Genomic DNA, 25,397 nt, shown 5'->3' on the forward strand with positions numbered 1-25,397 from the left:
AGCGCGTAGTATAAACCGGCTTCATTTTCCCCTGAAATGTTGGCTTTCCCAGGTAGACTTTTGGATAAATTTGGCTGGGTTTAAAAAAAAAATCTGGTTTCAGTTGTTAAGTTGAGGACTTTCGGGTGCCATGATTGTTTCTGATGATGTGAGTGAAATTGTCACCTCAACAACGCCTAATTTGAAGAGGTAAATGCAGTCAAACGCTCGCTGATCCACTAACTGGAAGAACAAAATGCAGGTAGATGCTCAGTAATCCAGCTAATCACCAGTAATTTTGCTGAGTAATTACCGGCCAGATAACCTTCCATCATGGAATCTCATCCGTTGATTCGCTGGCCGTGACGAAGAATATGTCGGTATCAAAGACTCTTAATGACACGAGTGGGTTTTGTGATTAAAATATGGAGTAACCTGTCACTCAATTTCCAATAGGGGACGCCAATTACGGTGAACGATGCACTTTTAATTGTTCTTCAACGTATTTTGTCGGGAGTGGGTTCATGAGCGGAAGGTTGAATGTAGTTTTAATATTTTTGAATTAAATATATAAAATTATTTTTAAATTAAAAGTTTTATAAATTAAATAAATATAATTTAGATAATTGATTGAAAAAAATTATTATGTTTATAGGGATGTGTATTTTTGAAGTTTTCAAAATTTTAATTTAATTATTAAGTGGATGGTAAAGATTCAATTTATATTGAGTATTTTTAAGGTTGTGATTTATATGATGATGGTTAACGTTTATTGAGACCAAATTTTGGTCTATCGGACTTAAATAAACAAATTATTTAGTTGGATTTAAGATTTTATTCCTATGCTCAAAAAGCTTGGAGAGAAGCCTCCGCAGCTCACTATAATTTTGACATCCTAAAAAGGCTAGGAAGGTCAGTATTGCAACAAAGATTATGAAACTGAGCTCTAATGTGGTTGTATGCTAGGCACTCTAAGAGGAAGTGATTTTCATCCTCGATGTTCATATTCTCACATAGATGGCAGATGCTTTCTATCCATGGTGTTTTAGGCACTGCCCAACTACCCATTTCACTATGGAGCTCATGAGAGTTCGTTCTACTCTTCGCTATATTAATATTCTTCTTTGAGCTAGTTAAAATAGAGAGATACTTTTGATCTTGGGTTGATGACCTCTTTATGATATCTTAATTTCTTTTAACTACTAAATTTTTTTCACACCACATTTTTTTTTTAAACTTAAAAGTAACAATATTTTTAATGTTATTAATTTTTTGCAATGCAACATATATAAAGTACTTATATTATTTTGGTTCTTTTAACTATATTGATTAATTAAAAAAATTGTCACATAAACAAGTCTCATAATTATAGGTTTTTGAACATATAATATTAATAAATCATAATATTGTAGCAAAACTCATTTACAAATTAAAAATTTTTATGTACTTATTTTCTATATTTTTTCAAACATATATTTGTTCAACTAATATATTAATTTATTTTATAATTAATAATATAAATATTTTTTATAAATAATGTTAATAATAATTATTTTTTAAATCAATTGAATTAATTTTAATAATTTGATGTCTATTATAAATAGCTAAATATAGACATTTGCCCTCCATTTTATATTATTCTAATTTTATTTTAAATTAAAATTAAAATTAAAATTAAAATAACAATACAAGATAAAGTCTATGACTGTAAACAGCAGTCAAATCATCAATCAAACGCGTTTTCGTTATTAACAACGCACACAGATTTTGAGAGTCTTTCACTGGCGTATTATAGGAATTTGTATACATTCTACAACGGAAAGTAGTTGTGATTTACATACATTATATGTTAGTAGTTTTAAATGGGATTTTTTTGAAAGTTTTTTTTATTTATTATTTATTTAATTTGTTTAAAATTGAATAGGTGACAAGTAATTTAATGAAATTACAAGTTTGATGGATAGATTTTTGGCAATCAAAGTGTTTAAGGAATATTTTAAATATTTGAGAATATTGAATATATATATATTAAAAAAACTAATTTAAATAACACAAATCAAAATTAAGCTATAATTTTTTACCTTATTACAACTAAAAATCTACCCATTAAGTTAAACTTAAAATACTACTTTATTTGATTATATGATTATATAATTCTCGCACTTCCTTTCATCATTTATTAGAGTCAAAATTAAAATACTACTACGTTATTTGATTATGTAATTCCCTCAGTTAATTTAAATGTAAAGATCTTAGTGAATAAGTATGGCTAAGAGTATTAATTGACGGATATTAAATGCCTATTTTGTAAGTTAATGTAATTCCGTTTAAAAATATAAAATATGATATTAAATAAACAATCAGTAACTTAATAGTAATTAGCTTATTACATGGTTGTTATCGGTACTTCCAAACCATGTAGGTCAATCAATCACTAGATGTATATAGACAATGAAAATTTGTAAAGTTCATGAAAAGATCCAGAGGTGCCAACGGCATTAACAGTCAAACAAGGTACGCTCCCACATACGCAGTTGAGGAAATATATGCCACAAATACAATACATTACTGTCCCAAGTGAGCACACGATGTACATATCAATTCTATCCGCCAGTAACAATCAGAAGCGGGCGGCAATCTGTGTATCCCTACTTCAACACAGGGAATACTGCCTTATGTACTCTTGGAGTAATAACCACTTAAAAGCGGGTGATCTTCTCGCATCACCTCGGCTTCCTTGCTTCTGCGTTACTCTTGGATAAAAATGACTTAAAATTGAACTCCTTCAAATGTTTGGCCGAATTGCCAATTTGCAGGAGCGACGTTATAGGAAGTGACGATTCTCCCATCGCTAGTGCTGACCTGGAAGGAGAGAGTCTGCCCATTCAAATAGGAATTGCTCTGCCAATTCTGTCCCCAGTTGCGGGACATTGTTTGCCAACCAGTGTTGGAACCTTTGATGGAAACTGCCTCCACATCGCCTGCGCCTCCTACGTTGGTAATGAGCACCAAATTGAAGTAGGAGTGCCCATTGATCGTGAATCGAACTCCACCTTTCCTCACGCATGGTATTCTGCATATATAAATATTAACCTTGCCGGTTAGCATTTCATGCCAATTAAAGTCAAGTTGGGAATAAATTTTCAGGATTGAAGAAAAGGAATATAGTGTTGAGAGACTAATTAGGGTAAATGATTAATTACCTTCTGAACATGATTGGAACGATGCCACTTCTGTATATGGCGATCTGTTGAAAAGCAGGTTGTGCCATGTCGAAGTGTTGGAGAGGTGGATTGCACCATCCTCCATTGTCGTTGGGAAGGGCAGAGTTAGGGGGGCACAGGTTAGTAGCAGTAACTGTCACAGTGCCAGGTAGACACCACTGAGAGTCAGACTGGTCGTTGCATTTCATTTCGTAGCAGGCTCCACAAGTAGCGCCATTGTTGAAAAGCGCCGTGCTCAGAGCTGCAGTGTTCGTCCCATAGCCTTGGCTATACAAATTACCGTACCCGCACGCACCGCCTGTCAAATTAATTTCACGATCGATTTGCTTAGATAACATACGTTATTAAAATTATTAATGTAAATCTGAAACTGCAAAGCAATATATTTGAGCTTATATCTACGCCCACCCGGCTGTCCATCAGACTGGAGTTTTGTCGAAGTGTGAACTTACCCATTGTGCCCGATGCATCGCTGCCACCATAAAACGTAGCATGTGCAGATTGCCAGCCACTATCTTGTGCATAAGCTGTACCAGCTATCCACAAGAAACCGAACACTGTGGCCAGTTTTAGAGGCGCCATTTCAAAACGAAATAACTAGCTTCACCTGAAATGATATGTGAAGCTAGAATTGAGTCGAATAGAAATCAGAACTGATATCTGAATCGATATTTGATTGGTGGACTCTGAGAGATCTCCAAATATATAGAATGGGGAGGTGGATGAACCCCATCAAATTTTCTTCCGGGAACGAAGGTATCCACCGCAGTAGTTGGCTGCACATGGACCGCACGTTCAAACAAATTGTGGCCGCCTTCTATTTCCCGCGATGGGGCCCTCTGCACATGGGATTCTTGAATCGGGTGAATTTGGTGATGATGAAGGCCACAAGCTTAGTTGTATTCTTTCGCTACTTACACGGACATTGACAACGAAAGGCATGTGCTTAATCGTAGCTTCGCTTGAATTTAGCGAATATTTTTATAAAGTACATATTCGGTGAATAATCATAAATAGTTAAATTTGGCGAAGATGAAGGCCACACGCTTAGTTTTATTCTTTCGCTACCCACACGGACATTGATTACGAAAGGCATGTGCTTAACCGTATCTTCCCTTGGATTTAGTAATTATTTTTATAAAGTATATATTTGGTCAGGAATTAAATATATATTTTTTGTCAAGCAAAATTAAGTGTTTCGATATTTTTTTGTTTTCAAGGGAGATTAACTGTTCCAACGGTTTTCAATGTATAAAAAAGTTAATAATTTAGTTACTATTTTTTTATTATTATTTGATTAATTTAACAATTTTTAATGCAATGAGTATATAACGAATTACTATATTTTTCATCTTATCGATTAAAATTCATATTATTTCTATTTAATAAACAAAATGAAAAATAATAAACTAATAATAGACTCACTACATTAACATTTCATATTTAATAAAGTATCTGTAGAACCACTCAACTACAAAAAAGTAAAACTTGGTGCTGAACTTGTAAACCTTAGTGCTGAACATGGACACTTGGGCTACGTGATAATGGCGATATACTGACAGACGAGTTCAATCCCGATAATATGCGGCATTCAAAAAATTTCACATGGCTCAAGTTTTTTATTTATTTTTATTTAATCAGATTTCACTGTTTCTCTAGAGTAGTCTTTCCCGTGTTGGTTTATGGTTGTCGTTGTTTTTTTTTTTAAATTTAAATTATTTAGAATTTTGTAAGGATGGTTGTGGTTGTTTTTTTTTTTTAAATTTAAATTATTTAAAATTTTGTAAGGATTTATTGAAATAACAAGTTTTTATAGTTAAATTCAATTAAAAAATTAGTTTAAATAATATAAATTAAAATTTAATCACATTTTTTTTCATAATTCTAACTATAAATCTACCCTAAACTCCTACCCTAAACTCTAAAATATGTGATTTTTTTTCTATATCATGCTGTATCATGCTGGCTACATATGTTACCTGTCAAGGTCTAGCTATATGTTACCTGTCAAAGTTTATTTAATGCTGAGTAAATCATGATCTCTGATTACAAAATGGTATCCAAGCCTGCAAATATTATTGTCTTACAGGGATACAATTTATTAGAGGTGTAAGAATACATTTTGCTGAACATTTATGAAGTGTATAAAGTTTGAAACGTTAACTAAGATTATGTTAAAGCGAGAGTGATAAGAAGAGGTACGTTTCATAATAGGTTAGTGATGATGTGAAGAAATGATTATAAAATAGATTATTTGCTCCAACATATGCAGGTCACTCGATAGATGCTCGTAGGAGATGCAATTATTTGTGCAACTCTCGGATTTGCTTATCGTAATAGGAAGGGGGAAATGCAAGCAATATGAACATGTACTAACTGCTTATAACTAAATGGTAAGCGTCTAATGGGAAACGAAAATGAGTTAAAGTGCTAAAAGTGTTTTTGTGTGGCACTGAGGTTGACTGCAAATCTTAAGCTTCAACTATATAAATAGAAATAAACATTTAATTAAGTATTTGATTTGATTTCAAGTTAGCATGTATATAATTTTATTGTTATCTTTAATAAAGATATATAGTATTAATGAATAACAAATTGAGTAAGTAAAGTTGTTTCTTTAAAAGGATGTGGTATATAATTGATTGCAAAATTTTGAAATTGTTTAATGGTTAAAAGTATATGTTTCTTGTTATGAGGTTATAAACTAATTTAAAAGAGCTAAAGTATGAATTGTTGGCATTTATAATAATAATAATCATACGTTATCATATACATAAATTATGATTACTTTGAAAAAATCCAATTGGAGAGAAACCAATGAACAATAGATTTATTATTATTTTTGACTTAAACACAACCAAGCCTACCAACATCCTGGCCCCATCCAAGTAAGCCACCATTCAACTCTGGCCCATTACAATGGAGAATCCCCAAGCCTTTTAAAGACTTGGCCATATGTAATACATTGAGTTCAATACCATATGTCATCCATTCCATATGCTCGCGACCACAATTTTTAACCTAATAACCTTAATTCCTTCTCTGAGTCAAGTTTACTTAACACTCCCCCCTTTAAACTCAACTTGGGGTTTCCCATGTCCAAATCTAACCAAACCGACCAAGTGAGCCAAAACCACACATTTCCAAGCCCTAACTACCTGAAAGTTTGTATCCATGATATCGAGTAATTCGGTGTGCTCAATATCACATAAGCCTAACTCCAAACTTTCCTGGTGGTTTCTCAATAATACGCGCACCTTAAGAACCATATGCCCATTTACATGTAATTAAAAAGAAATAAATCAACTCTAGTGTGTGTGTGTGTGTGCGCGCGTGTGTGTGCTGTGTGTGTGTGTGTGTGTGTGCCTGTGTGTGTGTGTGTGTGTGTGTGTTATCAATCCTCTCATCCTTGAGCATGCTTCATAAAGCATCATGGCTTCGAATAACCCATTCAATCCATTTTGTAAATCCATGGTAAATTATCTCGTTGAGGTAATCCATGAAACAATTTGTGTGTATTTCTTGGTAATATGTTTCCTTTAGTGTTGCTAATTCATGTTATAGGGACTAAGTTATCCTTTTACCAACACCATTTTTCTATCTATTGGTAAAAATGTTGTCATTGAAGTTAAGGTGGGGGTTTGATAGAGCTTGCCAAGAAAAGTCAAGTTCGGGGGGAGTCCTATGGTGGTTGCAGTTTAATAGAGAACCATCATAGTAGCAGGATATGCGAGGGAGCTAAAAATATTATAACTATGATGGTTGTGTGGCCTAGTCTTTGAAGATGATTATGCCTCACAAGATATGTTCATCTTCCTTTACAATGTACTCAGATGGATGGGCCTTGGAAAAACCTTTCCAATGGTATAAGGAAGCTTGACAACATGAAAGGATTATGGAGTTATGTGGAACTGAAGTTTTGGTAGAGTTACAAGCCTCAAGGTTCTGCATAGACCTTGTGTTTTGCAAGAAATTTCTTTGTTAAAGGAACTTTGGACTTAGGTGGATTTTGGAAGAGGTCGAGTTAGTCAGGAATTTAGCCTGGTCAGTAGGTTGGTCTAGTCAAGAGGTACTCTTGTCGGGGTTGAGTGTTGGAACATGGAACATGACAACGTGGACAAACAATGGGAGAACACATGACACACTTCCATTGAATGATGATGATGTGGTAGCTACGGAAACAAGATGATGTTAGCACATGCTGACATGACACCTAAGGCATGGGACACATTGCATGCAAATTTAGACTTTTTAAGTGCCAAAGTAGGTTACTCTCGGGTGACACATGACATATCCAGAAGGAGATATAATTCATAGATGATGTGGAAAATACCTTGAGGTTCGTGCCAAGGATGTGTTTTGGTGACGTCTTCCGTGTTATCATTTTTGAATGTGAATTTTTGTTCAGGCCCAAAAGAAAAGAAATAGCTCGAAGTCGGGTGTCCCAAACTAGTCAAGATTTTGGGCTAGTTGGGAACAAGTGCAGGTGCATAGAAAAGAAATGGGCCTACCCTTGACCTCCTGACCAGTGTGTGACCTAGTGCAAAAAGACTCAAAATGCACGGAAAGTTGGCTAGTCAATGATCAAGCAGTCAAACTATTTGCACACTAAAATACCTCTCGACCTTTAAGTTGTGGTTTTAAGCACTTATCGGTTAAGCTTTTGGTTCTAGCCTTTTGGGCATATGATGCCAAGTCATTAGAGGCGTAGAAGGTATGTTTGGTAGCATTCATTGAATCTGGTAGTTAGCTAATTTTGGAGATATAGTAATAGACACTACTAAATACTTGTGATATACCAAAAATGTTAAATAAAGTAGGTTGATCAGAATTTGATGCCGAAAAAAAAAATGTGACATGAAATTGAACTACATTGGTTGAATGCAATAGATCAAAATTAATGTGGTTGGTGTAGCACATTTGTTTCAACAATTAATTCTCTCTGACCTTGAAGAACTGATAATGGAGGAAAAACTCCAAATAGTTTAGATTAACAATGTAGTATGAGTTGAAAGACTCAAATCAGATATTGTGGTCATTTAATTGGCAAGGGAAGCCATGCTAAGAATCTAAGAATCAGTTGTATCGTGTAAGAAAGCAATCTGTATAATTATGATTACTAGTTTTGTGTTTCATTGTTTACTTCCTTGCAAGATCTGATTCATTTAATGTGGTTCTCGAAGTAAGTGATAAAGTTGGAAGATACTCCCTATATATTGTCATAGTGAGTTTATTCTTAGTGTTGTTGAGAGGATAGGGTGTGGGGCCTATGTGTGCATTGTATGAGCCAACATTGAGTGGAACATTGGAGTGCGTTGCGTAGAAGAAGTATGTATGGTCGCGTGTCAATGTTGAGTATGAGAAAGTGAAGCGGAGAGAGTGCATCAGACCAAAAGGAGTAGAGACAAAGGCATCTGACTGTGGGTGTACAAAATGGAGGAGAGAGAGCTATAGAGAGACAAAATATCAGAGACACTGTTTATTTTGTAATAGTGAGGTAGGCCATTGTTCTTAGTTTTAAACTTGTATGAAAGTAGAACACTTGGCTGAAGCAGGTAGGGGCCTGCAATTATAAGAGGTTGGAGCGGTTGAAATATGTAACTAGGTTTGGTATTCATAATGAAATATGTAATCATGATTTTATGTATTTATTGTAAATAGAAAAGAAATGTATTATTTTCATTCTTGAGGCATGGGTTTCATGCTCAAGGGAAATTTATTCTTAGGTCAAGCACCCATTAAGTGCTTCTAGGGTTTGTCTTTGAGTCAACAAGTCATAAGAGTAAATGTCATGTATGAAAGACCATTTTGGGAATGTTACATATTGTAAATATTATTTGAGTCAAAGACCCTCTAAGATCTTGTCATGGTACCTCAAGCAAGTTGGCCTACATGAAAGATCAAGTCAGTCTCAAGGAAGCAATTCATAACCCTGAAAAGCCTATATATAAGAAGGAACTCGACCTCATTTGGGGACACCTCAAGCGAGTTCGATCTCATCAAGAAAGAAGCTGGAAAATGATGAAAATCAAGGATAAGAAGAAGAAAAGCAAGATCAAAGCTTTTGGATCTCTCTCTCCCTTGTGTTAGGGTTTCTAAAGTTGTTGGGAAAAGTTTAGTTGCTGGAAATTTGTTGGGAAAATCAAGCTATTGGGAAGTTGCTAGGCAAGTCGAAGTGCTAGAAATTTGTTGGCAAAGTTGATGTACTAGAAAGTTGTTGGGAAAGTCGAATTGCTGGAAGTTTGTTGGGGTCAAAGTTGCAAAAGAAACTGTTGGGGTCGAAGTTGTAGAAGAATCTGTTGGGGTCAAAATTGTAGAAGAAACTACTGTGTTCGAAGTTGCTAAAGAAGTTGTTGGGGTCGAAATTTCTCATCAAAGTGAAAGTTTGACTTAGTCTTGGAGGGGTCTTTATCAAGGGTCTTAGGTCATATAATTCATCATTTGAATATTCTATAAGAAGAGAATAATTCTTGTGGGGTCTCCTCTCAAGTGGAAAGGTTTTGGCCCTGGTTGATCACCTACATGTTGTGTCGTCTTGTCTCATTGTTATTTATGATTTGGTAGTTGTTTTATGATAAGAACACTAAATATAATCAATTGAATGAAGAAGCTAATTAAGTTAATTACAACTGCATCACAAGCAATTATCAAAGTAAGCTTAATCACCTAATCTAGGTGCCCTAGATTTATTAACATGGTATCAAAGCTAAGGTGGCAAGACAAGGAAAGGAATCTTAAAGAAAGGACCATCAAAAGGATTATCAAGAAAGGTCAAGACATCAAAGAGGACATCAAATCATCAAGAAGGGATACATAAGGGCCAAATAATTTAAGGAGCATCAAGAAGGACTATCCATTTCAAGCATCACACCATCTAGAAGCAACAACAAGAAGAAGACCTCAAGGAACCTGTATCCACTCAAAGAAAGAAAGTATACACATTGAAGCATCTTGATGTATCTACATCAAAGAAGAATCATAAAAGGAATAAAGGTGTTCTCCCTCTATTTGAATCAAGAATCTCATCACAAGCATATTTGAAGAAGGGCATCTCTAGAAGAAGCATTGTCATCTTCAAGGAAGAAAACATCATCGTCAAAATCAAGAAGGCATCAAGTTGAAGATATCACCATAAAAGGAGAATATTCACTTGACAAGTAAGAATCATTATAACTATAAATCAATCTATTATCAAAATGGCTTCATTTTTCAAGGAGAGAAATAAGTTGGTTAGGTCATCAAACTTCCTTACATGGAAGAAGAGGAAAAATTGTATCCTCCTAGAAAATGAAGTCATTGGACATATCAAGGGTTCAATTGTTGAACCACCAAAATAAGAAGTTGAAGCTATAAAAAAGTATATGAAGGTGGAAATAAGGGCTCAAATAATCCTTATAGAATCAATCTAGGATTCGCTCACCCATTATGTGGAAAAAATAGAGAAGTCAAAAGACATCTATAAAAAACTGGTAGAATTATTCTCCATAAGCATTGTAGGAGAAGTGATATCATTGAGAACCAAAATCTAAAAGATGAATATATCCAAGGAAGAAGGAATATCCTCATACTTTATGAGGGTGTCACAAATAAGAGACCAACTACAAGAGTTTGGGGAAATAATGTCTGAAGAAGAGATGACCATTGTTGTGCTTAATGCACTACTCGAAGAATGGTGCAACTTTATATCAAGAATCAATGGAAAGAAGGAAACCACCCCATTTAGTGAAATTTGGTCATTATGTAAGATTGAGGAAACAAGATTGAAGGAAAAAAGTGACGTAGGATGAAATGAGAAATTTCAGGCATTTGCTGTCATGGATAGAAGAAAAGGAAAGTTTGAAAAGTTTGGTCCTCAGAAAAAGAAGAAGATCGATATGTCAAAGATCCAATACTATGGCTATTAGGAATATGGGCATTTAAAGAGAGATTGTCTGAAACTCAAGAAGGACAAGAAGAAAAGGAAAGAAAGAATTGAAGCCCATATCATCAAAGAAGTAAAATAACTTGATCTAAGAAGGAAGGAATAGATATTCACTATTAAGGTCTCTTAGGTACATAGCAACGAAATGTAGAAGGTGAAAAGACCTCTACTATGATGAGAAGCATCGTAAGTATGATAGGATGCATCACATTAAGATATGGAATCATATTAGAAGCATACGATTGAAGAAATAGATCATGACATCATTATAGAATCTTGAAAGAATAGATGAAGTGAAAGTATACATGGCTAGAGCATTCATAATTATAGTAGTTCATACCAAAGTATTAATATGATTGGAATAAAGTCATATAGCATAAAAACAATATCATCATACATCATCTATAGGAAGGAGCATTTGTAGGATGAGGATAATCAAGATCCTACATTGGAATATTCACTAGAAGGTTCACCTCTACTTGGAAGAAACAAGTGCCTCGCTGATGGTTTATATTCCACCTTGTGTGGGATATTTTGTTTAGAAGGATGATGGTATGATGACGAAGGAGTGAAACATGTCAAGTACTTTCAAGCAAGGAAAGGAAGTTTCCAAAGGAGGTCTAGATGAATAAAAGGAGAAAAGAGGTATGTATGCATGTATTTGGTAGATTAAGTCATGTCGTCATATAGTTGTAGATAACATTGGTAAATTATCTATCTCATGAGCGTGATTGAAAAATAAGGATCTCTTTTTTAGAAATATGCATGAAGGAATATACCTTGAACTAGTTAACATGTTGATAAAATGAAGTTAACATAATATTTCCTCATGTGGAATATGAGGTATTTGACAAGATGAAGGAACTATGTATGGAAGTTCTTGGGGAACAATATGTGAATAAAGGAAGGAGAGTTCATGAAATATGCAACTATGGTCACGTAAGATAAGATAAGTGATCAACATCCAATGACTAAAAGAATATGATATGATATTTCCATAGAAAGGATATGAAGACTTTGATAAAGTTGTAAAAGAAATAGATCCTTGACATTGAAAGTCTTGGAGATATATTTATGAATGTGTAAGATTTTGATGTTGCAAAAAAAAATTTGTCATGATGCAAGGCCATCACAAAAGGTAACTTTGATTTGATGTTCAATTTTTATTTTTGAACAACATCCGGATGGATTGATACATGTATATCGAAAGAGAGTTGTATAGGTTACTTGCAACTATCAATCATGTGGTTGGATGGAAGATCCTGAAGGAAGCATGAATGTGGAGAGGTACTTGTATGAAGAGAAGCCTAATGTGGACTAGAAGATCAAGTTATGATGAAAAGGATGACATGACTATTAGTTCAATCCTATGGTTCCTTGAAGGAAAGTGATGGATGATCGATGCCCTACGAAGAAGAACTAAAAGATGAAAGATCCATAATGAAGAATATGAAGTTCATGACATTGAAAGGAGGAGATCTACTAGCTACGGATAGTACCATGATATCCACCAAAGAGCTGTTGTTGAACAAGTCCATAGTTAAGAGGGATATTGGGTATATTCCTTTTATAGGAATGAGTTGGTCCTCCTTGGTTAAGAGGGAGTGACAAATATGGTTCTCTACTTCATGTTTCATGCACGAAACCAAGATTAACAGTCGTAAGCCTTAGTGAAGGCCATGAGGAGAGAGACACACATCAATCTTGTCTTCATATTGTGAAAAAAGAATGGAATATTGGGAAAGCATATAATATTGATTCCGATATTATTTGAGGATTTAGTAAAACATCTAATATGTAAGATTAGTTGAAGAGGAAATTCCTTGAGGATGTAGTATTCCAAGATAGAAATTTTCCTAAAAGGACATACCCTGTGAACACTCGGGTGGGGTATGTGCCTTAAGAGAAAATGATGATAGTTTCTATCAGTCGTTGGTATCGCCAACATTATGCTCTGATCTTTTGGAGATATAGAGTTGTTATTCAAGGACTTGTTGTGATAATGTGGGTTGGTATGATAATATGCTATGGTATAAGTTGAAAATATAGCTTATGGTATGGCTTACCAATCTGAAACTTTGTTATGCAACCAACTCACAAAATAGAAGAAAATATAGATCAACGACTTCAAAATCAGCCTCTTTGAGGGGGAAACCTCCTTTACATTACACAAATGAATAATTATTGGATGATTCAAATAAAAAAACTCCTTTCTGAAAATAGGAGTCTAGGGGGTCATAATATAATAAGAGCTGACATAACAATAATAATGTAAGGGCACAAAAATAACAATAGTGGGCTTCTATGGGGCACAATAATAACAATATGGGGACAACATGGGCACAACAATAATAATAAGGGGCTACAATGACAATAATAATAAGGGAATGCAATAGTATTATAGGGACCTAACATGCTCCTCTCCTTAAAAAAAGTGTTGTCCTCAACGCTTGAGGGATGCTTCTGTATAAAATTCTCATCCTCCCATGTGGAATCTTCAGTGGGTAAGTTCTTCCACTTGATGAGATACTTTGAAATTGACTAACTTCGTAGCTGTCGATTTCTTGTTTTTGTGACTATTTCAGGTTCCATTGTGATTTTTCCTTCCTCATCAAGTTCGGGTAATATTGTTTAAACTGGGAGCTTGTCATGTATAACTTTCTTTAAGCATGACACATGGAAATCTGGGTGCACTCAGGAAGATGCAGAAAGCTCCAATTTGTATGCCATAGTACTAATATTTTGTAACACCTTATATGGACCATAATAATTTGGTGATAATTTTTTATTCTTCTTAGCTTTCTTCAGGGACATTTGTTTGTATGGTTGTAGTCATATAAATACCTAGTCACATACATCAAAACTTCTTTTGATGTGATGTTGATCTACCTGTTGTTTCATTCTATTCTGCGCCAAAGTGAGGTTATCCTTTAAGAGTTGGAGAACTTGTTGTTGATGCTTGATGTGATCTTCCACTGCTCTTACCTTAGAATTTTCTCTTAAATATGATGTGATGGACGATGGATGATATCCATAAAATTCCATAAATGGGGTCATTTTTGTTGCAATATGGAAGGAAGTGTTATTCCACCATTCAGCCAAAGGCAACCACTTGACCCATTGTGTTTGTTTATCAGATACAAAGTAATGAAAATATACTTCCAAACATTTTTTCACTATCTCAGTTTTCCCATCAGATTGGCGATGATAAGATGAGCTATGAGCTAACTGAGTACGCAGACAAGAAAATAATTCTGTCCAAAAATTTCCAGTGAAAATGTGATCTCTGTCGCTTATAATAATCTTTGGGTTTCCATGTAGCTTTTGAATTATTTCCGTAAATGTAGTAGAAATTGTACTTGCTTTGAATGGATGAGATAATGCACAAAAGTGTACATACTTGGTAAGGCTATCAACTACCACCATGATGACGCTCTTTTCTTCAGACTTGGGTAAAACTATGATAAAATCCATTGAAACCTCCTCCCAACATTGACTTGGAATGGATAAAGGTTGCAACAGACCCAAGGTCTTAATTGTCTTAACTTTATTTTGTTGTAAAACCAAACATTCCACCACAAACTTTTGAATATATGATTTAAGATCATCCCAAAAAAAATCCTTCTTAACCCTGTGGTAAGTTTTTAAAAATCCTGAGTGCCCTACTAAGGGAGAGGTGTGCAATTCCAGAAGAATATTTTGTTTGAGTCGTGAATTCTTACAAAGGTATAAGCGATCTTTGTACCATAACAAATCATTTTTCCAACTAAATTTATCAGATGTACTGGGATCTTGCTGCAATTTTTGAATGAGTGCCCACACTTCTTCGTTATTCTTCCACTCATCCCTTGCTTCATTTATCCAATCTGGTTGGATAATAGAAATGGCACAAAACAATGCTTCCACATCCTCATCCTTTCTTGAGAGTGCATTTGCAACAACATTTTTCTTCCCTTTTTTGTAGATGATTTCAAAGTCATAACCCAACATCTTTGTGACCCATTTTTGCTGCTCTTCTAAAGATAATATTTGTTCTAGAAAGTATTTAAGACTATCATGATCCATTTTACCTTGAAGTGTCTCCCCATTAGGTAAGGTCGCCATTTCTTAAGTGCATGTAGTATTGCCAACATTTCCTTCTCATAAATAGCTTTGTGTAAATACTTTCCTTTGATTGGACAACTTTAAAAAATAATGGGTCTTCCTTCTTGAATTAAAACAACACCAATTCCATTTCCTGAGGCATTACATTCCACAATAAAGGTTTTTGTGAAGTTTGGCGTAGCTAAGACCGATGCTTGGCACATTACTTCTGTAAGATGTTCAAAGGACTTCGTCGCTTCTGGAGTCCAAGAAAATGCATCTTTCTTCAGTAATGTTGTTAGAGGTGCTGTTATTCTCCCATAATTCTTAACAAACTTGTGATAATACATTGTCAACCTGAGAAATCTTCGAAGATGCTTTATGGATGTGGGGATTTTCCATTCCTTAATGGCTTTAATTTTGTTAGGGTCTACCTTAACACCTTCATGAAATACAATATGACCCAGATATTCCACCTCTAGTACTCCAAAGAAACATTTGGAGGTTTTTTCATATAATTGTTTCTCCTCCAATAGTTTGAGCACACTGTCAACATGTTGAACATGATCCTTCCAAGATTTGTTGTAGATTAGTATATCATAAAAAAATACTGACACAAATAGTCTAAGGAAGGGTTTGAAAATGGAATTCATCAAACCTTGAAATGTAGAAGGTGCACTGGTAAGGCCAAAAGGCATGACCAAAAATTCATAATGACCCTCATGAGTTCTAAATGTTGTTTTTGGAATGCCTTCAGTCTTCATTATGATTTGATGATATCCTGAACGAAGATCCAACTTGGTGAAGTAAATTGATCCATGTAATTCATCCAATAATTCATCAATGACAGGAATGGGAACTTTATCTTTAATATTGATCTTGTTGAGCTCCCTATAATCCGGACACATGCACCATGATCCATCCTTCTTGTGCACCAATACTACTAGAGGAGAGAAAGAACTTTGACTAAGTTGAATTATACTAGACTCTAACATTTCTGTAACCATACGTTCAATTTCATTATTTTGGGCATATGGATATTTGTAAGGCCTGATGTTTGGAGGAACAATTACTGGAATCAAATGAATAATATGATCATGATCACGAATAGGTGAGAGGCCTTTGGGAGTCTCAAATACCTTGGAATGATTGTCCAAATATTTTTGGAGATTTGGAGAAATAGATGATTTCGATGTGGGAACGTCTAGTGAACATAATTATGCAATCACACCCCTTTGTTATTTCTTTAGAAGCTTTATCATGATGTTAGAGCTAATTATCTTTCCCGATTTCCCTCCGATACCCCTTAATTCAAATTCATTTCCTTCCCAAAAAATTTCAAGAAAAGTTATTGAAAATTAAAAACTATCATACCCAAAGATTGTAGCCATTGGAATCCTACTACAACGTCAGCACCACCCATTGGAATGGAAAGCATTGGAGTATTCAATACATATTCTCCCATGGGTAGCTTGATATTATGGCACTTTCTAGAGTAATTTATGGTTCCTCCATTTGCAACCATCACTTGACACTCTGGTGTTGGATATAGAAAGCAATTCAATTCCTTGGCTATCTTACAATGAATAAAATTATGGGTACTACCCAAATCAGTCAACACTATTACCTTTTTCTTCTTGATATTTCCTTCTATCTTGAGGATTTTAGGAGTGGTAATTCCTGCATTACAAGATATGGTCGATTCATTTCTTATTTCCCTAGGGTTGGTTCCTAGTGTATATCCTCTTCTTTTGATGTTTCTTGTTCCTTTTCTTCCTTCTCTTCACAATCTATGTAAAATAATTTCTTCTCAACACATTTATGACCTTTAGTGTATTTTCTATCACAACTGTAATAAGGCCCTTTTTCTCTTTTTTTCTTCCAATTATTGTGGTGTCAACCTTGTAGGTTGTGGAATGCCATGGGCATCAACACTTCCATCTTTATAGTTGTGAGTAGTAGGCTTCCTTGTTCCCATAATTTTGCTTTCAACTTTTCTTGCCAAACTGAATGCCTTCTCCAATGAATTAGTTTCCCAAAGGTGAACATCATGTTGGATGTTATCCTTTAAAGTCTCGATGAACACATCATCCTATGCTCCTTTGGAATATCTTTTACCCTTATATTCAATTTTTGTAAGTCCTCATTGTACTCCACCATTGAACCCTCTTGTTTGAGATTTATCAATTGGCTAAAGAAGGTGTTGCTTTTTGTATCCTCATAATGTGCTATCATTTCCTCCATAAAAATTGACCAAGTGACAACTTATATACGAGATAAAATCCATCGATACCATACAAACTGATTGGGTTCTAAATATAAAGCTGCAATGCGTACATTTTGTGTGTTTTGCACATTATGGAGATCAAAATATTGCTCCATCTGTAGTATCCATGTTACAGTATCCTTGCCATCAAAATTCCTCATATTGATCTTTGGAATATGATGGGTCTTAAATCGAATGTTAGTCTATGAAATCACGATTAACATTTATTTTGTTCTCATCATGAGTTTCCTCTACTACCTTTTCGCCATTAGGAATAATTTCTTGTAGCAACTTTACCAAACCTCCCTTCAAACCTTCCACGTTTTTCTTCAAATCTTCAATGTTTCCTTTCATAACATCCATATTAGCTTCCATTCCATCCATATTAGTATCCATATTAGCCTTTGTTAATTTTTGTGAGAGTGAAATTTGTTGTATTTGGTCTCGTAATTTTGAAATATCATGTTGCATTTCTTCCTCTTCTTCATGAGACATAGTAGAGATTTTGGGTTTCTTACTAGGTGTTGCCATTTTCTTTCTTCGGGACCTCAATTAATGAGAATTTTCTTAACCATGCCCTTTTAATTACTTCAAACTAATTTTTCAAACAAAACTTATGCAAAGTTTACAAAGACTACACACCTTTTTTCTACTTTGTAGGAGCTCGCTATTGAATCTATTGTCTCTATCATTGCGAGTTCCCAAGTTCTACAATTGTGTCCTATGGTAGCCCTCTGATTCCTCTTTTCAACCCCACAAGTCTAATCAAGTTTTGATTCTCCAAGAAAGAGTTATGCCAAATATTTCACGATGACCTAATTATAGATTACTTCAGTAGAGCGAACTTGTACGAAGTTCCACGTGTCATAGTTTCAACCTTCAACCTCAAAATGTAAGCAGAACACTACAACTCATCCTATTTCTATAAATTCTTACAAAATTTCAATCTAAGCCCAAAGATAAAGTTATGGTTTTTTTCCCAAGGTCACTAGTTTGGGATGTAATTCGGTTTCTTGCAAAAACCCTAACTTCCTTGGATCATATCTTTAGAAATATAGCGAGACAAGATCTGAAATGTGGACCCGAGGTTCATCCAAATTTCATCTCAAATGGGTTTTAATTTTAGCTTTTGAAACTTTGTAGAAAAAAGGTATAGCGAAAATTCCACAATGACCTGTTAGGGGCAGCGAAACCCTAGAATCCAAAGCTCTGATACCAAATGTTATGCAACCAGCTCACAAAATAGAAGAAAAGATAGATCAACGACTTCAAAATCAACCTCTTCGACGGGGTAACATCCTTTACATTACACAAATTAATAATTATTGGATTATTCAAATGAAAAACCTCATTTCTATATATAGGAGTCTAAGAGGTCACAATATAATGAGAGTCGACATAACAATAATAATGTTAGGGAACAACAATAACAATAGTGGGCTTATGTGGGGCACAATAATAAAAATATGGGGACAACATGGGCACAACAATAATAATAAGGGGCTACAATGACAATAATAATAAGGGAATACAATAGTATTATAGGCACCTAGCACTCTTATGATAATTCTTCAATTTGAGAATTTCCAAGTGCCTTGTATGGATTATGAATACCTACCTAGTTAAGAGGGAGTGGTGAAATATGTAACTAGGTTCGATCTTCATAAATACTCAAGGTAAATTTATTTTTAGGCCAAGCACCCATTGAGTGCTTCTGGGGCTTGACCTTGATTCAACAAGTCACAAGAGTCATTATCATGTACAAGAGACCCTTTTGGACATGTTACATATTGTAAGTAAAATTTATTTGAGTCAAATTAGAGTCAAAGACCCTCAAATACCTTGTCATGGTACCTTAAGAAAGTTTGCCTACATGAAAAATAAAGTTATCCTCAAGGAAGAAATTCATACCCCTGGAAAGCCTTTATATAAGAAGGAACTCGACCTCATGTTGGGACACGAAAAGCAAGTTCACTGTCCTTAAGAAAAACAATGGACAAGGACGAAAATGAAGGATAATAAGAAGAAACGCAAGATCGAAATTTTTGGATCTCTCTATCTCTTTCTCTCTTCTGTTAGGGCTTCTAAAGTTAGGAAAATTCAGGTTGATGGAAAGTTGTTAGGTAGGTCAAGCTATTGGAAAGTTGTTAAATAATGAATCCATACAGGTGAGGATAGTTTTTAGTAGAGGAGGAATGACCTGTTATAGAGTTTTTTGAACCCAACATTTCAGATTATCAAGTGAGTCCATCATCAGGGGATGAGTCAATAGACATTTTTAGATCTTAATGATCTATCCAAGAGATAAATTTAGGTTATATATATAGGATATTAAGACAATATGTAGGAAAATAGGTCGGCTATTATTTTTTTGGTTTCTACTTTATTTATTTAATTATTATTATCATTATTAAATATATATATTTTTTAATTTTTATTTTTTTAAGGATAAAATAATTGATTAATAGGTTAAGGGGATAACTTAATTAATTTTATTATTTATATAATTACTTATTATGTTTATTAATTTTTTATGTTTTAATAATTTTTTTTAATTGATTTATTAATTAGTTTAATTAATTAATTAAAATAATATTGATAAATTAATTAATTTTACTAATTATTCTTTATTGATATGTTTATTAATTTATTATATTAATGATTTGTTTATTTGATTAATTATTTAATTTTATTGTTTGTTTATTTAAATTGTTATGTTTATTTATTTATTTAATATATATATATATATATATATATATATATTTTTTAATGTGAAATTAGTTATTTAATAATATGATTAATTACTTTTATTAATATTTTTAACTAATTATTTAATTTGTTTGATTAAATTAAATTTATTAATTTATTATTTATTATTTGTTAATATGTCTATTAATTAATTAATTTTTTTTGTATTTATTTCATGTTTAATTATTTATTAATTTTATTTAATTGATTAATTTATTCAATTTTTAATTAATTAATAAATCCTTATAGATTTGGTGAGTTATTGTTATAATATTATCTATCAATCCTAGAAATAATTTAATTTGTTTAATGTTATCAACTGATTGTGTGAAGTAAACAATTACTAATTTATGATTATGATGTTGAATGTTTAAGGAGGATGTTATATGAATGATGTTTTTGTTAATTATTATGTTGATGCTTTTAAGAGAGGAGGGAATAGGTTAATTCAAGGGATAAGGGCTAATTATTGATTTTTAAGAGTTCAAGTAAAGGTTTCCACATGTTGCTTAGTCTTAATCCATCATCCCGGTTTAAATTGTTCTTCCTTTTTTCTATTTCTATGGCTTCTTTAATTTTCCTTTTAAGATAGTGGTTTTCTTTTCTAATCAGTTTGACTTCTTCCATGCAGATGTAATGAGAGGAAGAGTGAACATGTTCTGCTAAGGCCGATTTAGAGGTCCTATCTCTTCTTAAGTCGGTAGTGTGTTCTTTAATTCTAGTATTAAGAGACTTGCCTGTTTCACCTATATATTCCTTACCACATGAGCAAGGAATCATGTAAACACCTTTTTGAAGTTTAGGGTTTATGGGTTCTTTGACTGAGTTGAATAATTGTCCGATGGTGTTAGCAGGGGTGAATGCTACATTGATGTTATGTTTATTTAGAATTTTAGTAATTTTATCAGTGGTGCCTTTTATGTATGGAAGGGAGACCTTAGGAGTTGATAAATTTTTATTTTTCATGTCCTTGTTATTCTTGTTTAGAGATAGGTGCATGACTTTTTTAATGGTATTTCTATTGTAGCCATTTAGTTCAAACACTTTGTGTAGATGGTTGAGTTCATCATTTAAATGGTCATGATCGGATATTCTGGCCGCCCTGGTGGTTAGGGTTCTAATGTTGCCAATCTTTTGTTTAGGGTGGTGATGGGAATTTGCATGAAGATATCTTTCTGTATGGGTTTTCTTTCTATAGACTTGGAAAGCAAGAGACCCATCTCTTTTAGTTAGAAGGATATCAAGAAAGGGAAGCTAGTTGTTATTTTCAATTTCAATAGTGAATTTTATATGGTCAGATAGGCTATTTAGATGATTGAGGAATAGGTCAAGTTTTTCTTTTCCATGACTCCACTTGGCAAATATGTCGTCTACAAACCTTTTCCATTCTATAGGGGTGTATGGAAATGACTTAAGGGCCTTTTGTTCGAAGTTCTCCATAAAGATGTTGGCAATTATGGGGGATAGAGGAGAGCCCATAGCCACACCATGAGTTTGTTCATAAATTTTTCTTTGAAACTGAAGTAAGAGGATCTTAAGCATAGCTCCAAAAGATCAAAAGTTTCTTTATCAGTGATGTTTCTCATGATCTCAATAGCTTCACCAATAGGAATAATGGTATAAAGGGATACAATGTCAAAACTAACCATAAGATCTTCATCTTTCATTTCTATGTTATTAATCCATTGAACAAAAGAATAGGAGTCTTTAATATAAGGAGTATTACCAGACAGGGGTCTAAGTTTTTTGGCTAGGTGTTTAGAGAGAAGGTAAGTAGGGGAACCTATGGTATTAACTATAGGTCTAAGGGGTGTGTTAGGTTTATGGACTTTAGGAGCCCCATAAATTCTAGGAGTAATGGAACTATTAGGGATGATTTTTTTTTTAGTGACATCGTCCAGAGATGATTCTTTGATTCTCTTAAAAACTTTGCGCATGATTTTTTCATTGGGATACTTATTAATAGTTTTATAACATCCACTATTGTTTAAATGTTCTTCCATTTTAATGTCATAATCGATTCTATTCATACTTACAGTAGCGTTGCCCTTATCAGCCTTTAAGATGATTATGTTTTTGTTTTTTCTGAGATTGTTTAGGGCTCTTTTTTCTTCTAGGGAAATGTTCGATGCCAGAGGTTTAGAGTTTCTTAGAATTTTTGCAATATCTTGTCTGATTTCTTTGCTTTTTTCCATATCTAGGTTTTTAATAGCTACTTCAACATTACTTATGACTTCCTCCATAGGTATTTTATTAGGGGTTATGGAAAAATTTAGACCTTTTTTCAAGATGGATTCAGTTGCATAATCAAGGATGATGTTTGATAAGTTAATGACCTAGGCTGTTTCTGCTATCCTACTTTGATTGGGATGGGTGGTTTGAGTTTTTACACTGGTAGATGGGTTGTTTGACAAGTTCTTGATATTAATCATGCTTTTGTTTATAACTGCACTGTATTCTTTCATAGTTCTATGTCCTTGCATTTCCATAACCTCTATTGCTGCATTGTTTATAAGCCCATTATTTGCTGGCATATCAAATGGAATTGATATGGCAGGAGATGAGGAGCTGTAGTGAATCAGATTTGACTGCGTTTTGGAGTGAGTCAGATTTGACTGCCTTCTCGAGAGATTCGATGATCTTTCCAGTGTATCCTTCATAGTGATGCTGCTTATATCCATCATAGCGATCCTGCTTGTATCCATACTGCTTCATTCTGCGTTGTTTATAGGACTAACAATTTCTCCGAAACCTGATTGCGCAGTGCTGTTAGGGCTTCGTTGGTTTGTAACTACGTTGTTTTTAATATTTACGTTGAAACAGGTTTGTACAGTGCTGTTTACATCACATACATTTATATCTACGCTATATTCTTTCATAGTTTTATGCCCTTGCAATTTCATAACCTCTATTGTTGTGTTGTTTATAGGCCCATTATTTGCTGGCATATCAAGCGACATTGTGATGGCAGGAGATGAGGAGCTGCAGTGAATTGGATTTGACTGCGATTTGGAGTGAGTCATATTTGACTGTGTTCTGGAGAGATTCGGTGATCTTTCCAGCATATCCTTCATAGAGATGCTGCTTTTATCCATTATAGTGATGCTGCTTGTATCCATACTGCTTGTGACTGCTAACTAAGGTAAGTCAAAGTGTTGGAAAATTATTGGGAAAGTCAAAGTACTAGAATTTTTTTGGGCAAGTTGAATTGTTGGAAAGTTGTTGGGGTTGAAGTTGTAAAAGAAACTGATGGGGTCAAAGTCATAGAAGAAACTATTAGGGTTGAAATTACAGAAGAAACTTCTTGGGTCAAAGTTGTTAAAGACATTGTTGGGGTCGAAATTTCTCATCAAAGAGAAAGGTTGAATTGGTATTAGAGGGATCTTCGTGAAGGGTCTTAGGACTTGGAATTCGTCGTTTGAAGATTATATAAGAATAGAATAATTCTTGTGGGTTTTACTTTCAAGAGGAGAGGTTTTGGCCCTAGATGATTTCCTACATCTTGTGTCCTCTTGTCTCACTGTTATTTATGTTCTAGTAGTTGTTTGACGCTAAGAACACTAAATATAATTGTGATATAATCAAGAGAAAGAAGAATCTATTTAAGTTAAGTAAAACTACATCATAAGTAGTTATCAAAGTAAGAGAAATCACCTAATCTAACCTTACTAGATAGATCAACATGAGCCTCTACACAAGTTGTGGCTTGCTGACTTGATAGGAGTTGGGGCCTCCTATGAGTAGGTTCTCACAAACATATGATGTAATCAAAGTTGGTTCCTTGATTATCTTCATAACACAATACAAGATTTGGTGGACTTTCTCCTGAAAGGGTTTCCACATAAATCATTGTGTTCAAATGTATGTGAATGTTGGTCTCTCATGTGTTATTTTATTGTATGCAATTAAAAGTTTTAAGTGATCAACATAAAAGAAAGAAAAAAATTTAAACATTGATTCATCCCTTCTCTCATTAATTCTTGATTCAAAAAAATTGGTATTAGATCCCAGTTCCTCTAGGAACAACTTAACCATTGAAAGGTAGATCGATAATGAATCATGTCCAGAAAGAAAGTCAAGATGGTTATTCAAGTAAGATACTAGTCTTTGATGGTACAAATTATGTATTCTGGAAATTTAGGATGGAATCCTATCTCATGTCCCTAGGTGTAGATGTTTGGAGTTCTGTATTAGTTTATTATACTATCCCAAAAACCCCTATTACAAATACAGTTGGCAAAAAGATTTATGGGAACAATGAAAGTTCCAAGAATTCCCTTCTCTTTGTCCTTAATCAATCTGAACTAGTAAAAGTAATGCACTATAAGTCAGCCAAGGAAGTATGGGACAAGCTTAAGAATAGTTATGAAGGAGATGATAAATTTAAGCAAGCTAACTTCAAGCCTTAAGAATGAGGTTCGAGAGCTTAAGAATGAATGAAGAAGAAAATATAGAAAATATTTCCTTAGAGTCAATGAGGTAGAAAATATGATTAAAGGACTTGGAGAAGACCTCAAGAATGAAGTAATTGTCTAGAAGGTATTGATGTCTCTCTCCATGAGATTCAATTATAAGATATAAACTATAGAAGAGATGCCAGACTTGAAGTCTCTTTCAATGGAGTAGCTACACGAAACACTCACAACTTATGAGAAGTGAATAGGAAAAAAGAAGGTTAAGCAAAATGAGGCAACATTTAAAGTGTCAAAGAATAATAAGGAATAAAAATATCACCAAGAATGTTATAGCTATGAATATGACCAGTATTTTTCTCAAATTTCTAGAAAATTAAAACATAGTTTAGGTAAGTATAAGGGCAAGCTACCCTTCAAATCCTTTGAGTATGGAAGAGTTAGGGAATTTTCCTCCAATTGTCCTTATAAAGAGACACCAAAAATGGAAAAGGATTAAAATCCTAGAGATAAAGCTAAAAAATCTCATAAGAATAAATCCTTCAAGAAAAACGGGCTCTACTCCAATAAGGACAATTTTTCATCATAAGGAAACATCGAATAATCTTCAGAAGATGAGGTTGATGGAGGCTTACTCATGGCATTAGAAACTAAATATAAATACAAAAATGACTCAGACCTCAAAGAAGAAGAAGAATGGGTAGTGGATGTTTAAGGGGAGCCTATAACTTCTCCTAATGAATTAAAGAAGGTCAGAAGGAAGA

The 25,397-nt window shown here is 33.9% G+C and overlaps 1 protein-coding gene across 1 annotated transcript; it reads right to left on the reverse strand.

Moving 5' to 3' along the window:
- Positions 1 to 2,443: 2,443 nt before the first annotated feature.
- LOC149164842 (expansin-A2-like) lies at positions 2,444 to 3,888 on the reverse strand. Its single transcript, XM_089431007.1, has 3 exons — positions 3,656 to 3,888; positions 3,183 to 3,501; positions 2,444 to 3,052 (listed from the first exon to the last, which is right to left on the reverse strand). The coding sequence occupies exons 1-3, from the start codon at positions 3,783 to 3,785 to the stop codon at positions 2,749 to 2,751; spliced, it is 753 nt and encodes a 250-aa protein (XP_089287133.1). The 5' UTR covers positions 3,786 to 3,888; the 3' UTR covers positions 2,444 to 2,748.
- Positions 3,889 to 25,397: the final 21,509 nt, after the last annotated feature.

The sequence above is a fragment of the Pinus tabuliformis genome, chromosome 5_1, assembly GCF_031772625.1.
Source record: "Pinus tabuliformis cultivar Carrire ecotype Pingquan chromosome 5_1, CPIR1, whole genome shotgun sequence".
Taxonomy (NCBI): Eukaryota; Viridiplantae; Streptophyta; class Pinopsida; order Pinales; family Pinaceae; genus Pinus; species Pinus tabuliformis.

Excerpts from the sequence above, each read along its gene's own strand:
- LOC149164842 (XM_089431007.1), bottom strand. The coding sequence starts at position 3,785 with ATGGCGCCTCTAAAACTGGCCACAGTGTTCGGTTTCTTGTGGATAGCT. Across the intron at positions 3,502-3,655 it reads CGATGCATCGGGCACAATGG|GCGGTGCGTGCGGGTACGGT; the intron begins GTAAGTTCACAC and ends TTAATTTGACAG. Across the intron at positions 3,053-3,182 it reads GTTCCAATCATGTTCAGAAG|AATACCATGCGTGAGGAAAG; the intron begins GTAATTAATCAT and ends TTATATATGCAG.